The 17338-nt window shown below is 42.0% G+C and overlaps 1 protein-coding gene across 1 annotated transcript in view; it reads right to left on the bottom strand.

The window, feature by feature from the left end:
* ANK2 (ankyrin 2) overlaps positions 1-17338 on the bottom strand; it is a 158002-nt gene that overhangs the window by 30170 nt on the left and 110494 nt on the right. The window contains exons 27-34 of the mRNA XM_054172469.1: positions 16298-16339; positions 15387-15422; positions 8637-8861; positions 7072-7170; positions 5716-5870; positions 4736-4947; positions 3920-4124; positions 2101-2197 (exon numbers count right to left, since the gene is read on the bottom strand). Of these exons, the coding sequence (XP_054028444.1) occupies positions 2101-2197; positions 3920-4124; positions 4736-4947; positions 5716-5870; positions 7072-7170; positions 8637-8861; positions 15387-15422; positions 16298-16339 (1071 nt within the window). The remainder of the gene's footprint in view (positions 1-2100; positions 2198-3919; positions 4125-4735; positions 4948-5715; positions 5871-7071; positions 7171-8636; positions 8862-15386; positions 15423-16297; positions 16340-17338) is intronic.

Here is a 17338-nt window from a genome sequence, read left to right as displayed (position 1 = left end):
GTACCCACACCCATTGTGCAGGGGAAAGAAAAGCAGTTTCCATTTGGGAAGATTAGGCTAAGAATGCTCTTAGTACCCCCTATGCATTTAGGACCATAGGGAAAGCATCTGAGCAGAGCTTGTACCGCATACAAACAGCTTTCACTTAAAATGACGTTACAACTGTAGCAGCAGAAATGCACCAAGTATGTGAACAGGAGTAACACGTGTTGCCTTCCTTCTCAGCTCTCATTTCTCTAGTTCCTCTGTGGAACTGATGACATTTCTCTTAAATAAAATCGACTCTGTGGGTGGAAAGCACGCTTGAGTTTGACACCCGTAGGATGGAGATGGAAGGCAGGAGAGGTCAAAGACACCTCAAAAACTGATATAATCTACAGGGGTCTTATTGCTGTAGATTACATGGTATTATAACCCACAAAGCACACCTTTCAAGTCTGATTTTGCTGGTCTTACTCATCTGCAGTTGAATAGCAAATTTCATGCTGTGCTTATCTCCAGAACATTTAACAAACACACTGGTTAAAAACAGGCTTTATGACATTTGAGAGAGAGAAAGCATGTTTGGTAGATACTTTCCTTTTCATGTGTGGGAGAATTATGCCATGCTAGACTCAGACTGGAGAGGCTGAGAAATCACCATATGCTCAAATGATTTGCTGTCATACACCAGGGACTAAAAAGTCCAAACAGACACCAAATTTTTTAACAAGCTGCAACTCAGGAAATGGTAAACAGCCTTGAAGTCTGCACTTCACATGGATTTTAGGCAAAAGCATGTCTTCCCTAAGCTCATTTTGGACAGAATTAGGCTTATGAATGGAAAAACTTTTCTCCATTATTAATAATTTAGCTAGGCATGAACAAGTTGCTGTGAATAGCAAACAGGCAGGAATCAGCTGATTCTCACAGGGCACAAGTGCAGATGCACTTCTAGATGCAAGTGAAGAAATTCAAGTTTATTAGCTTGTCCTTCAGCAAAGAACGTAAACTCTGTCTGTAAAGACAGCATTTAAAATCATGTCTGGGTTAAACCAGTCTGCTAAGCATTCATTTAGATCAGAATAAGAAATCTCTACCTGAGACCCACCTATGCCAGAGAGCCATCATCAATTTTACTGTCATCATCAGGATTAGCAACCATCCACTACCAGCACGGAGTGCAGTTCCATAAACTGTCACCCTTCTTCTGGGTGCATTTCAGATGTAGCCCTGATGGGGACTTTACTACTAGGGACTTTGACCTCACAAACTTTGCATCTAGTTCCCACATCCGGTTCCTAAATCTGTCATTTACCTCTTTAAACAGAACACTGCAGGCAGCAGGTGAGCTAAAACACAATTTAAGATCTCCCTCTTGTGGTCACTGCTGTCAAAAAAGAACATTTGGCTGAACTGAAAAGCTGCGTCTATAGGCAAAGCATCCAGTGAATGGGAACAAAGCCATTTCTGAAGTGGGAAAACACAAGGCTGTTCCTAATGGTGAAATTATGCTGGAGATTGGACTGCAACAGCTGAGCTGTTTCTAACACTGCAGAAATACTACATTAAACAGCATCCCTCATCTAATTGTAACTGCTCTGGACATAATAGGACATGAACTGGTTTCCATCGCCAAATTATCACAGATGTTTGTATCTATTTGCTAGGCTACAGCCCCTAGATGTAATACTTCCCAGGTCATGGACTGCATCTCCTCTTACAGAGAAGGAGATTTCTGAGCAGTTCTGTGATACAAGTAATGGACAGTATACAAACACAAATGCATTTATGTTCTTTTTGGTATGAAATTCTGTTTTCAGAAAGCCAGCAGTTCAATCTTGTCACAAGAACAGAGGGGTGGAAGAGAGACTTCTCTGTCACAGCTTTGTACACCTACAGGCCATTCTGCTCAAGTTCTCATTTGCTGGATATGCTGGAAATCACATTTTTATAAGATGTATCATGAGCTCCCCAAATAAGGGGTTCACAGCATAGAGAACTTACATGTTCCTGTTCCTTCTCCTACATAAACTAAACTAGCTTACAGGACATATCTGTTGAGCAAAGACAAGCAGGTTCAAGTAACACTGTAAAGCTCATGTTTTGTTGTGTAGGTACCTGGCAGACACATTGGTTGTGAAAGAGACACACTCATTAACAAAGGTCAATGGGGTTGTTCCAGTGATGTCCTCCCACTGGGCAGGGGTGGTTCCTCCTGAAATGGCAGAGATATAACAACAATTAACACCAAACAGGTCTGCACTATCTTGCTTCTAACACATACTGTACATGCTTCTGTGGTTTTAATCACTCTGAAACCAGAAACACTCCCAGCCATGCCTTGTGTGTCTGACAGAGGCCCTGGGAGCCTTGAAGTTGACATGTGCACTCCCCAACAGCCAGCCTTCTGGATTTCCATCACTATGTGAAGTGTTTCAGCCCTCTGTCACAGACACTGACAGCTTCTTGTTTGGCACATGGCAGCTGAAAACACGGGCACAAGCTGTCACCCTGCAGCTGTGTTTTCAAGTCCTTCAGTCTATGTCCCTGCCTCACCTTTACGTGAAGGTGGCCGACTGGTTTCCTGCTGCCTTAAAATCACACTGAGCTTACAGAAAACAGAAGTGTTTCTGTCTAACAACAGCTATAGGACCAAAACACATATGAACAACTATCCTGTCCCTCTTCCCAGATAAGGCTGTCTTGTTAGATACCATTTGGCCTTGTAGTGCTGTCTATAGGCAAACCTCTACACCAAAGGAAATCTGTAAAGGAACACCAATGTTCAGGAAATGCTTCCTTTTTCCTTTGAGTGAAACATTCTTGGAACCATTTTCCCTTCTGAAGTTTTCTAGACAATCTTTATAGATTTACTGTCCTTGCAAAAACTTACTCCAGTTCCTCTTTATAGAGAAGACCACTCTTCTCTATTTAAATAAGCATTGCTTCACTCTCTTAGAAATGCAAACTCTTTGTTGACCAGCTGTTGCTTCTGTTACTTCAACTAACTTCTTTGTATCAAGAACTTGTAAAAACACCTGTTGCCCAGAATGACTCACTGACACGTGTCAGTGTGTAATGCATCTTACAGTGGGTTGGTATTTGAAATCAGCTTGAAAATCAAGCAAGAAGCTAACTAACTTCTAGCCAGAATAAAGGTATGCACCTCCTTTCTGCCTCTTAATTAATGGCATAAGTTATAGCAAGTCTTTAACTCCAGTATTTTCCTCTGAAGCAGCACCATGTCTGTATTACACCTAATCTGCTAGGCAGAGCTATGCTGATCCTCAAGAAACAAACTGTAAGGAAAATTCAAAAGAAAAACCCCAAACCTGAAGTCTATGACTCACTGTCCTGGTTTGGCTGGGCTGCAGGCCATTAGCAGTTTGGAGTCAGCCAGGGCAGCTGACACCAGTTGGCTACAGGTGTCTCTCAGACCATGAGCATCACCCTCAGTATAAAAGGAGAAATAGGATAAAGGTGGGGCTCTTTCTTCCCCTTTCTCTCCATCCCTGGAGGGGCTTGCTTAGAACAGCCTGTTCCTGAGAATGACTTTCCTCTTCATTGTGACTGCTGTACGTTCATTGGGGTGAGTACACCTTTATATACCTCATATAGTCACTCGGATCAGTTTGGCTGTTTCATTAAATCTGTTTCCATTGCAACCTGGGGGCCTTCACTCCTTTTTCTGACACCCCTTCTCTGCTGGGAAGGGGGTCCCTGCGTGATGGAGCAACTGCTGTAGCTTAGCTCCAGATACAGGCGAAATGGAGACAGATTATGCTCCACAGTTCTTGTTAGTCCAAACAACAAATACTATGAAGGCTATGAGGCTATGAAGATAAACTACTTTCTCTCATCCCATGTGTATGATCAGTTTCACATGTTCAGCCCACGGTGACAGTTTCAATATGCAAGCTCTAGACTTGCATCCTACCTGTTATGCTGCATAGTAACCTCAAAGTGGGTGTGTCGCCTCCATAACCATTCATGACCCCATCACTGGAGGCCTTGGGAACAGGAATTGTCATTGTGATGGGTTTGTGGAACTTCCTTCTCCTGGGCTCCAGCGTGACTATAGGGCTGAAGGTAGCCTTGTTGCCTAGAATCTTCTTTGTAAGCTCAGTGTGCATAGGTTGTGCCTTTCCAAAGCAAGAGACAAGAACAGAATTGTTACTTGAAAACAGTTTAGTGAGTGTGTAAAGAACTGGGTCTGTTGGCGAGAAACCCTCAAGCTCTTACACTAAATGGCACCATTTCCCATGACAATCTGCCGCAGAGTCTCCCAACCAAAGTAAGTTGTGGAGGCATGGAGGAAGAGGAGTGGATGAGGGTAAGAAAAAGACTTCCTCCTCTTTCAGTAGTGAGCTGTGAGGCTGGTTTACATCATGCTTAGTATCTGTACTTTTGACCTAGTTATCAGAGCACTTTGTACTTCTCTGACTTTCATAAGCAGTATTTAATGAGTTCTTTTATGACCTACACTACTATCATCATCACCAAAATTAGCTACTTTTCCCAAGGTCATAGAGTGATAACAGTCAGGAGTCTGAATTAGCTGGAATACTCAAAGCTTCACTGGGGATATTTTTCTTACACACTGCTGTTGCTAGAAGCATTCTAGTGAAATGCTTCTAGAACTTCAGAATTCATTCTAACCATACAACTTCAGCAGAACACGCTGGTCCCTCCACCCAGAGGGGATTTTTCACTAAAGGAAGCAAAGCTAAGCCTTGTCATTGCTTCATGGTACCTGGAGGCCAACACGGATTCGTTTGGTGAGAGCCCCCTCTGGGAAGACTGCCTGCACCTGAGGTACCACGGTGCTGCTCAGCACCCCTCCCTCAGGCCCAATCAGGTTGCTGTCCTGTTTGATCCGGGACACCACTGCAAAGTACTGGGGGAAGTCGCGGGTGATGATGCGGCAGATGCGCTTCTTCTCCAGCTCCTCCGGGGTGTCGAGCACTGGGGCCAAAAAAAGGTGGTCAGAAGAGAGTTTCATAGAAACTATGCAGTCAACTGCAAAGTGCATTCACGCTTCTCACAGTTTAACTGGAGCCTCAAAAAGTGTTTTGTCTGGAAATGAAAGGGAGAAAGGAAATGTACCTCCGGAGTTTGTTTAGCTAAAACACAGATCATGAAGGGAATATACAGACAGAATGACTAACTGAAGGGAGCTGCACACAGCAGACTCTGAACATGTTGACAGCATCCCCCAAATCAGCAGGCAAACAAGCGAAGGGGTGGGTCCCAGCCCCTTTTGACTTCACACGTCTGCACTACAGCCTGGAGTAGCATCACAGAAACTAAACTACAACAAGCATCAAAGGATGAGTTCAGCTTGAAGTGTGTGAGTTGGCTTGTTTACTTGTGTGGCTTCTTTAAAAACTATCAAAACAAATAACCAATTCTGCAGATCCTCAACAGCCCAAGGCCATTCTGTTCTTGCAGAAAGCAAGAGTACCCATGACTGACATTTCCTCCCACACGTGTAACTGCTTGGAAAGGATTAGTATGCTAATTGCCTTGTTTAGGAAAGATGCTTGTTGTGGCAACTTTAACACTAGGAAAAGGAAGAGTAGGAAACAGTGATCCAACAGCTATTGGTAAATTCTCCAGTGTCAGAACTTCCAGTGTGGACCAAACATGAGGTGCTAATTAGAATAAATGGTAAAAAGCTGTTAGCCCTATTACAAAAGTAAGGCAGAGGCAGAATAAAGTCACGCTAGATACCTTCATCCATCCCATTCAGGATTTCATTCAGTTCATCCTCTGTGTAGTCACAGAAGTGCTCCTTCCAGCTGTCCCCATTCTCGCTGCGCAGGATCACCAGCTCTCGCTCTCTCCCTCGCAGAGCGGCAAAGTGAGGAATCTCCACAATCACAGGCCTGGCACAGCAACACAGCGCATTAAATGCACACGGGAGAGAGGAAGAAACAGGATTAACAGCAACTCTATTCAGTCTGCTTCAAAGTGACCTGGAATTCTACCTATTTCGCTGGAATGCTTTGGCATAAGCCTAAACTAGTAGGCACTAACTCGGATTAGACTTTTACAGGGACCCACTAAATGCTGAAGGACATTACAAAGTGCATTCACCTCTTTCCACAGTGTGAATGATACTTGGTGAGGTAATGGTGCTTAGCTAGGAATTTGGTGATTGTTTTGCAAATCCATTCAAAAGTCATGCTCGTTTTAGTTGTCACTACTGTCTGGGTTAACCTGTGCAACTTCATTTCAAAGAGAATCTACTGTAACATATATGGAGAGTGGGACAAATTCTGATCTTGCCTATACTAGTGCAAATCAGAATAATTTCATTGCAACCAGAGGGCAGATGTGACCTGTGCCAATTTTATTTCAGTGTAATTCTGTGCATTCCAATGAATTTATTCCTGATTTGCACTCTGGAAGGTATAAAGGAGGTCTGAGGAGATCATCTGGGTTTTCTAGTTCAGTATAGGAGATAAGAATTTGTCTTGTTGCCTTACTGGCAGATGTCAATATATGTATCAGTGTATGCATCCATATATATACACACATACACAAGATATATGTGCACATATATGTGTACATCTATATTTATATAGACATACTCTTGGAAATAAGAGAGAAAATACAAACACATTTGTATACACACTTCTCTAATCAGAGGACTCACACAGGTTACCATGTACATAGTAAATGTCTTGTCTTCTATTATACTGGTGGTATCCAACATGTAACACTGATCAATCAGTCCTTGATACAAAAAAAAAGCATCTTTAAATTTACAGTAGATTCTTTTTTTTTTCTTGGTCCCAATCCAGGTTGCTTTGCTACAGACATCAAGCACGTAACTAGGAAGATTTCATGCCAAAACAAAAATGAAGGCCACAGTACTTTAAGAAAAAGATACAAACATACCACCAAAACAAAACCACATACCACAAAGGTTGGAAAATGGTCCACTAAGGGTTAGGTATACAAAATTTTAGATGATAGAAAGGGACAATATCATGGGCAGAATGACATAAAAAAATCATATTGCAGAAGGAGGAGAAGAATGGGGAGGTCAGCATCCATCAATTTGTTTCAAGTCTCTCCTACCCAAGGAATTTGGTCCCAGGAGGCCCCAGCTGAAGGATTCGGCTGACCAAGCTTTCTCCCTCATTAAGTGGGGGAGGAGCCGTAGGCAGATGAAGTTTACTGAGTACATCCAAAGCAGCAGTGAAAGAAAGAACATAAATAAACTTTATGTATTTTTTGTGCCAGAACGCCAGGGCCACTGTCTGGTCCACAGAGTGGAATCAGGCTGTACACTGAATAAGGTTCCATCCTAGCAGTGACAATTTGGTGTTTGAAATCAGCAAGCCTTCTCAATTTAGGATCTTGTCTTGTTTGTGGGAAGACACTGGGAGTTTTGGCAGTGGACTCGGTGGGAATGGGATTTGGACCTTGGAATGCATCTCTGCAAAGAGTAGAGTAATTCTCTTATCACTGCCAGTACAGCACCTTGAAAAACACTCGCAGGAAGGCCACAGATCTGAGTCAATATAACTGTGCTGTATCCTGCTCTGGCAGGTGAGATGTTCTCATTAGTTAGGAGATGGGAGACATACTTAAGTTCAATTTGTGTGTGACAAAGAGTATGCAAAGACTGAATATGACAGCACAGTATTTCTTCTGCTCTATAGATTTCTTTCTACTTCTCTTTACAACAAGATGTGAAAAGAACAAGTGGTACAAAGCATCTGATTAGCCAAAACACCAAAGCAGTTAAACTTTGCCAGTCAACTTTGTTCTTTCCCTAAGCTCAACAGTTTAGAAGCAGCACTACCAAAGACGGTGCTCTGATACTGCCTGTTACAACAGGAGCTTAATACAGCTGATTGGTTTTGAAACAGGCTTAAACTACTGCTGTTTACAGTCACTTTTGTTACAGTTTCTGCATGAAGCTACTTCTTGTAATAGAAGGGGTTCCATCACTCATCCACTTTTGGATGCCATAGTTAATAGGGAGAACATTTGGTAAAAGAAATTGGGGGGGGAAAGTGTGGATAACTGCTGCTTTCAGCTAGAAATTGCTAAAACAAGCTTAGCAGCAGACACAGATCTGATCTTTCTATGGGTTTTGCAGCATAGGGCAAAAGAAATGGCCAAATAAATCCAGGGTGTCCTATTGCTTAACTTGTCAGTTTCAACCCCAGAAAAATCAAAGGCACTGTGCTTCCCTGATGGCCCCAGTTCTGTTGACACAACACAAGTTTCTATGCAGCTGTAACTTGTATTGTGCACAGAGCAGGCTTGAGATCAGTGCTGTGCTATTCACACTTTATATGTAGGGGATTTAAATAGAGTAGGACCTGCCTTTGCTGGCTGCAAAGGGGTCTTTTCCTGCTACCATAGTATCACACCACTGAGTAATAAGTTTATCCAAGGAAGCACATTAACCTCAGCACTAGTGGTTAAAATACCTATTTCCAAAGGAAAAGGAGTCAAAGCCTTGTGAATTGTTAACTAACAACTGATTTGTGCTTCACACAACCAGCCTTGACCATATGTTACAAACATCTTTCTCTGTTCGAGTCTTGAAAAGGAACCATTTCAGTGCAACTTGTGAACAGCTGATAATCGACGGAAGGCTTTCCTCCAGGCCATATGGCCCCTCTTACCCAAGAAACTGAGCACCAGAAGGTCCAACTTCAATCAGGCGGCTGGCCAGCCCTTCACCCTCCACCATGGGGGGCATGGTGGCCAGCCTGTGGCGTTTCACCAGGCGGCAGGTTACCCGCGTCGGCGCGGTGCACTTGCGCGGAGGGATAATGATGCGCAGCCCGTTGTGTCTGCAGCCTCTCATGGCACCCCCGCGAGCATCCACCATGAAACTAACTAGGAAGCTGAAAAGTCAGGGAAAACAATTAGCTACAACCCTTACCATGATCCCTTTGGTCCCACTCCACACACATAACAAACTATGTATGAAAATAGAGCTCTTTCTCAGGATGTACAGTTAGAAAAGGCCTTTCTCCCATGTGAAGCACCAAATCATGCCAAGATTGTTTCTTCAGTAAACTGACTGAACTGCTGCCTAAGTCCTTCACAAAGTCCTGTTTTACAGTGCTGCAGCTGGTAACAGCACCAGCAGTCACTAATGTGAGCATGTGTATGGACCGAATAGAGACAGTGTCACATGCAAAAGTGACTGCTCTGTACCTGCCAGCAGCTATGTAGTGAAACTGCCATTCTTTAAAGCCTTTACAAAGTAAATGCATCTCAGTGAAGAAAACAATTTGACTCAAGAACGTAAAGCCAATTCTGACTGGAAGGGTTGTTGGTTTTTTAGCTTCTCTCTATCATTTTCTAGCTCTTTGATAGACTGTATTTTTTAACAAAGTTGTTCTGGATTTTAATGCCATTGTTTGAAGACAACTTTTGGGTTTTGGTGAAATGACAATAGCTACAATCACGGTTTAAAGCTCACTTAGGGATTTCTGTTTTACTTTGCACAGAAATAAAATGTCCCAGTGGAAAGCTTACAGCTGCAGAAAGCCATCTACGAGGAGCCCTCTTCTAACAGAAGGTAAATGATCTTAGTTATTTCTGTTAAAGGGAGAAGAACATTTAACGGCATTTCTTTTCTGCTGAATGGTTTATAGTTCCTCGTATAACCAGCAGGTAGGTTTTGACAGGTTTGTTACAAAGACTGGGGACATTCCTGGAATTCAGTTTTGGGGGTTTTTATATTTTTCACTGGTTTGTGACTTGGGATCATGCCTGATGTGGATGGGAATGTCAGGTTTCTGGAAGTGAAACTAAGAGTAGATGAGACAGAACGGTATCAGGCCTACTTCTAGCTATTAAAATAGAATCATCACATGGGGAGTCGCAGAAATGATACTGAAGGACCTGCAATAGAGAAAAGCCCTTATCACGTCAGTAACGAACACAGGTATTTCTCCACTGTCCCCTGGACCCTTCTGTGCAACAAACATTGCATCCATTCATTGTCCACACAGCTACAAGGAATTCCACATGCTGTAAGAACACAACACTCAACACACCGTGCAAGTCAGAAAGATGGATGACAGACAGGAGTCACAAGCGCCAGTCAGAAGCACACCATGCACCACGGATGCCAGTCGTTCTCACACATGCAGCTCCTAGTCTACTGCCATTCATATACCTCTAGGCTTTGTTTAGTGTAAAAGTCTGGGGAGTACAACCATTATCTCATTCCTTAGAGGGTGGTGTTTCTGTGGTTTTAACAAGGGGGGAAAAAAAGAAAATGAAAACATTTTACAGCTTTGATTCTCTGGGGATTCATTGAGGAAAAACTGGGAGCTTCCTTCATAAAACACATACTTCATACATTTTAAAGCACAGGTGGAAGAAGAGCTCGAGAGATACTGAATGCACAGCTGTTGCAGTTATGTTCTGGGGCTTGCATTGCCATTTTCCTTTAACTGTATGAAGTGCTGTTCTCAAGATGGCTCTGAATTGAGTTTTGGTGAATCAGTCTAGGTCTGTTACAATGGGTGGGTTAGAGGTAGTTACTAACACCCAGAGGTTCACATTTTGATGCTAATACTATGAGCAATAGAAATACCAAGCTCACAATTACCAGTAGCTAATGAGTGCACTTACTGAATTAAATTAGCATTTACATTTTTCATTGTGTAAGCTGTCAGGAATACAGTTTTTAGGATTCAGTTCTTTCCATAAGTACTGTAATACTCAGGATTGTCTACTGTAACAACAGGATCACCTCTCTCACTGAACTATCATCTCTTTGTCTCATGTCCTCCTTAGCCTATCTCCCAAGTGTCTCAGCAATGCCAAACCCACTGTTAACTGCTAGAAGGTGTAAGGGTCTAAATCAAGTAACCCCCCTTTTGACTACAAAAATGGATTCTGTTTGATCTGGTGCTCTTTCTTGCCAGAATAATTCCTTTCAGACTAACTAAAAGATAAGCAGAGTGCTGAAGCAGTGGTCAGTGGTGCCTTCTCAGAAAGCACACCTTTTACATGATCAAGGTAACCAGCCTGTGTTGTAGGGCCAGTACAAAAGCTGGAGGACCAGGAGCAGTCTGTGATTTGGATCATCTGTAACAAACTGGTATCTCACCACAGCCCTGTGTTCCCACACCTGCAAAACTTGGGATCTCATAGAGCTCAGTTAAAAAGGGGAGTGTGGCATTTGTCTATAGGGAACACTGGAGATGCAAAGGCCTGGGTGTGGGTGTTTGAGCTGTAGACCTGCAGCTTTCTGTTTATTGAATGTGCCTGGTGGGTCACTGCAAAATCTGCCAGTGGTAGACCTTGCAGGTCTATCAGTCACCTACCACTGAAATCAACTATTGCCACAGAGAGTGGAAAAACAGGCAAAGATAAGTATCATTGGAAGTTGGCAACAGATAACAATGGTTAGGATAAAACCTGTTGGATTACTATCAACATCATCTTTAAAAAACATCAGTTTCTAACATAAAATCTAATTATTTGCTAAACAAGACAGTCTGGCAAACTGTTCATCACAATATACACCAAAACCCAAGTGTGTGCCATGGCTCTGGCACAGCCCCTCAGATGAAATGGGACATTCTTGAAGAGCTCTGTGACTTCTGGATAGGTCTGAAACAACCTGAAAGAGACTGCAAGTACCCCACAACTACTGGGCAGCAAACCCAGACAGAGTAGTACAAGGACAGCACAGAAAGATTAGTGCCAGCTGGCATACTACCCAGGGAGCAGCCAGCTCACAGAGGCAGCTGTATATTACTACAGCATTTCCAGAGAACACCTTTTGGAGAACTTGCATTAATACAGTGCAAAAGAAACTGAAGGGGGAAAATTTGAGAGGACAGTACACTGATGCAGGGCTTGTAGAGCTGACACAACGTACAGACAACCTCTTTCTCACACCACCACTCTGTTTCCTAACTTTTTGCTACATATTTTCATCCATTTATTTAATCAAACTCATTATTTATGTTTTCAATCAGCACCTTTCAGGTAATTTTGGACATACAGCCAATGTAACAAAAAAGTCATTTATGACAACAAAGCATTTTGTGCCTACTTGCTACACAGCAGGGCATCTGCACGGTGCCACTGCTGTTCCGTGTTCCAGGACTTTCCAGGGAAAGCTTTGCCCTTTTGCAGGGCTGTATCTCAATGTACAAATAATTCATACTAAGCTAACTCACGACATGAAATATGCTTTGTGAAGCAGGCATTCAGGAAGGTGAAACAACTGCATGACTAATATAAAGGAAATGCAAAATGCAAATTAATTATTTTGTTGCCCACACACACACATTATTTTTCCTCTCCCTAATGTTTCTTTTACCAGATGTTAAGACTGTACTCAGATGAAAAAGCCAAACTAGGAGGAATAATTGGCCAATTGAGTCATCACCCTGGGAAAGTGGAACCTTTTCATTACAATTTGCCACAGTCAAAAAGAAATTAATGCATAAGCCTAACATATGGAAAACCCTAACATCACATAGATTCCCTGAAGCTGAGGTGCAGGAGTGCTTCTCTTGTTGCATGGAGAGAAAATGCTTTGCTCTACCATCCCCGAGAGGCACCTGATCAGTCTTTGAGCGTTCCTTACATGCTTCTGTGGCAATTTTGTATGTTAAAAATTAAAGACAATGTAGAAGAAAACAAAGTATCTTACAGGAAAACTCCATGTAGATGTACTAGCTACAGCCTTCAGAAGGGGTTAAAAAGTGGTGTAAGGCTGGGGAGGGGAAGAAAACCTGACAGGGAAGAAGTAAAAAGAAATGAGGTAAAACTGAGGAGAGGGAGGAAACTTTTGGACAGCTGGTAAGTAGGAAAACATTCTCAGGAGTCATGTAAAACAAAGGTGGGCAAACTAAGTGAACTGATTGATCAAACAGTGCATCAAAACTATAGGAATTTTTCACCAGCAAAGATATTTCAGAACATGTTTTATATGTCCTTTGACTATATACAGGGGAAGTGTTCTTCTTTAGCACTCACTTCGGTTTATCTTGGCAAGCTACAGCAAGAACTTACATTTCAGTTGAGAGGATTCAAAGTCCAAGCAGATTAGGGGTTAAAGCAGCAAAGCCAAAATTTGTGTGTCAAGGGTGACTAGGACAGCAATGAGATGATCTTTTCTCAGCACTAAGCCTCTGAGTAAGTTTCATTTCCTGCCAGTGAGGTTCCAATAGAAATGATCCATGACACAGATGTGTGACCCTGACAGGCCTGCAAATTGGATTGATCCAGAGCTTTCCTGAAATTAGCAAGGTGGCAATCCAATAGAATAGCCACATCAATGAACTAATTAGGCCTGGGAAAGTATTTCCTTTTCTCTTTTAAAGATAAGGAAATTATTTTTTTTTTAATTTAGAGAAAAAATAAGGAATAAAAGTTCTGTTCTAGGAATGAGTTACAGACTGCAGGGGACTCTACACATGCTTCTGTTAAATGCATGGTTAGCAGTTAGATCGAGCATCATCCATTTCCCTTTAATTTAGCAATTCTTACTCATCAGTTAGGCCATTTAATTCTCTTTAGAGCAATTAAAAATTGCATACTTGCCACGTGAAAGGTCACTCTATCAAGAAATACTGTCTTACAGCATCCTCCTGGTTGAGGGCATGTAAAAAAGGCCCCTAAGTCTTTCAGGCTGTTTCCATGCCCACCACAGAGAGCAGAGCAAACAGCCATGGGTTTTCCAATGGCTGCACTACAACAAAGCACAGACAATTTATATGCCCTGGATTTATCCACCTTACTGAAAGTTCTGTCTTCACATGTCATATTTGTATTACAGAGCTGAGCCTGAGTTATTCCTTTTGCTGATTTTAATCATGTGGGATTAACTTGCTTTTATTCTAGATCTATGCTCATTGGCAAAGTAACAGCGGTAAGAACAAGTAAAACATAAAATGGAGGTATCAGCCCTAGGGAGGTGAGAGAAAATACTTATTGTGTGATTTGTGGAGGGCCACTGTTACGTAACTAGTTTTGCAGAAGAGTCCCAGTTTCAGGTGGCTGCAGAAGCAAGCATGTTGGCACTCAAACACGAGATCATCTGAAGAGCCATGCAAGCCTAGCATCATCAAGTGCCTCTCTAGAACAGGCAACAGTTCTTGAACACACCAAACCAGAGTCGGCAAAACATCACTTCCACACGCTCAGATCTGCTGTGATCTTTCAGACTGGCTGGAGGCAGGCACACATGCTCTCATCAGGTAGCAGGAAACATTAAAAAGCTCTAATAGAGCACATCCACTGTAGACACATTGAAGAACTTTCCTGCGTACATTATCTTAAGTGTTAAAGAAACTGGGAAACAAGGAGCTAGCAGCATTCAGTGTTAGTCGCAGTGTGACGAAGCAGAAACAATCAATCAGGGTGCTTCAGCCATTGTACAGTGTTCAGCTGGAGAAGGAAAACTGACAGAGAGTGTGAAATTAAGAGAAAGGCCTTGATCCAGCTCCCACTGAAGTCAACAGCGATTCATTCAACTACCTGAGTGTGCTTTCCATCAGGCTGCAGCTATGCCATACATAAACAAGGCAAAATACACATTCCAGGAGGACAAAAAACATGATCCTACACAAGAAACTACTCGAGTGTTAACTTATGGTAACATTCACTTCACTGCGTTAGTGAGACTGAGTGACGTGACCTAAAGAGGTGGGCTGGTAGCTCAGGGCTTTATTTAGCCATTTAATAATTTTGCACAGCTGAATATTTAAGAAGATTTTCACCTTGCTATGGTTATGTTAAAGGAGGTGAGAGGTATTATGCCAACAGTCAGTTTGCAAGTGAAGATCATTCCCTTTGGGAAAGTACCGCTTCAGGTGTTCTGCGCAGGATGTCCCAGTGATTAACTGAGGTCACAAAAAATGCATGTGGCAGGAAAACCCAAATCTGCTGGGTCTGTGCTGTTATTCTGCCAGTTCCAATGTGGTGGCACAAGCTGGGAAATACGGCCTAGGGAAGGGTTCTGCAATATTCTTTGTACAGACAAGTCAGACAACAGCTGCAACTAAATCTACAGTAGTTTGTGTTGGGTTATTTGGGGGGATTTCCTTCCTTATAATAATATTAAGCCATGCCACAACAGAGAAAATGTATTGTTAAGTCAATGGTTAAAACAGTCTAGGAGTGTATAAGGAGCTTTGTTCAGATGTTTTTGCAATGGACTTCTGACCAGTCCTCTTTTCTTACAGAGGACACAGCAGATGGGAGAAAGTGGACGCTTCACAGAAACAGGACCACGTGGCACTGTTACTGTTGGTTAGTTTTTACTCTTTGGCTACAATGCACTATCAAAACACTAAAGCATCCTGAAGTGAGGTAAGAGAGGAGGATAAATAGGGTGGGTAAGAAAAGTGCAATGTATTAAAGAAAGAAATTATGCAGAAGTTCACCTGCTGTTGTCATGATCAAGACATGGAGAAGAGCATCTGCAATAGAATAGATGTTTAAACATCAAAAAGGAAAAGAAAAGGAAAAACAGAATGAGTTAAATGAAATACTGAAATATTGGAAAAATGAACAGGTTTCTAAATTAAACACATGAACATACATATGCATATTCATTACATGTGAGGAGGTAGGAGTGAGTATGGAAAATAAGCCTAAACATCCTTGGTTCTAAGTGGTTGCTGCTGCTGCAGAAGTAAAGCCAGAGCCATCTGGTCCCTCTGCATCTGTGCTCAAAGTCAGATACCTAAAGTGTACAGTTAGTGAGATTCTGAGTAAACATTTCACAACCACATCAGAGGAGATGCTGCTTGGTTTAGGTATCCACAACTACAATGTGAGCTATGGTGTACCAAAGGGCCAGGTATCTAAGGTAATTCAGCCAGTGTTTCTGAGAACACCATTTCAAATTGCTTCAGCTTTCCTGTCAATAGATTCTGTCCTCTACTGTCTTCCCTTTCATTCCAACATGTTTCTTGTCCTCCTTTCATTTCACACAGCAGAATGACAAATTCCAGAGTTTCAGTTCAGCCTGTTCGGGCTCTTAGTAACATGTCACACGGCCAGTTAGTTTTCTGATCCCACCCTTTTTTTCCTATAGCTCTATTGCCATTTTCTTCCACTCACACAAGCAGCCATTTGCTATTAGTGTAACACAGCTGCTGTTTTTCCTTACTGTAGCTTTCTAAATAAAGGCCATAAAAGCTAGAGCAGAATCTGCCATCAGATTTTAGAAGTGACTATCAGCTGCTCGCTGCCAGGTCCTGTTTCCATAACTATTTCCAGGAAATTAATTTCACATTAGGGAAAATGATATTATGGAGTCAATATACAACACTTGAAATATTTTGTTTACCTTGTTAGCAAGGATCCAGCCTCCTTTTTGCCAGACATGCAGCTAAGAATGATAATTCACATTATTTGTCACAGTCTGAGCTGCCCACTCCCTCATTTTTCTCCCTTTTTCATTGATGGAAGCAACAACTTCCAGAGAGGTGATTTCATTAGCATCATCCCAACAGTTTCATTTTGTCTCATACAAATACTGATAGATATCGATAATCTATTAGTCAAATAGGGACTTCATCAAATTATATACAAGAAATCAGTATCTTCCATTAAACAAAAGTTCTACCATGAGCAAATCAATTGGAAAAACTCCAGAGCTGCTGCATCTCTTGCTCCAGAACACAAATGCAAATTAATGCCAAAGCATGAACTCAAAGCTTCTTCCTCCCAGGGCCAGTTCCTGACAATATGTCAGATTTTCCTCTCTCACCCACCCTGCCTTTACCTATTTGTCAGTAAAATTCTTAGAAATACAACTAAAATGTGGACTTTTTTTTCCCACTGTGTCCCCAGTACCCTGGTATGAAAACAGCATCATTTTGTATGTAATTTATACTCTTGCAGGCAGCCTTATCTCTACCATTCATGCTTAACTACTGCAGGTGATAGAGACATAAGAATATGATACTGTCAAGCACATCTAAATGCTGCAAATGAAAAGAAATCTTTCAGTTCAGTGGGGTTTTGCCTTTCAGCTTAAAGAAAATGTGTTCTTCCACGACAGGATATTGTGAGGTATGAGATTAAAACTGTGCAACGCATTTGCATTTATATAGGCATTAGTTATGTCTCTCTTAACACCTCAGCAGGGAATTACACATAACACCACCTAAAAGTGATAAAACTCTGTCCTATTAGATATTTAGCACCCAAATGTTGTGACATATCCAGGGATCCTTAACTTTGCTCAATATGGAAGATCAGGTTTGCTAGGGGAAGCAAATCTGATTTGCTGAAAGGAAGTTTAAGGTCAAGAATTTACACTTTTTCCTTCAGCCACTATTCAGAATCTGTCAGCTGTGTAAAATGACCAGAACGAATAGTCACT

The sequence above is a fragment of the Dryobates pubescens genome, chromosome 24 (assembly GCF_014839835.1).
Source record: "Dryobates pubescens isolate bDryPub1 chromosome 24, bDryPub1.pri, whole genome shotgun sequence".
NCBI classification, from domain to species: Eukaryota; Metazoa; Chordata; class Aves; order Piciformes; family Picidae; genus Dryobates; species Dryobates pubescens.
Note: the sequence above shows the minus strand (reverse complement) of the source record. Positions and strands in the feature narration are given on the sequence as shown.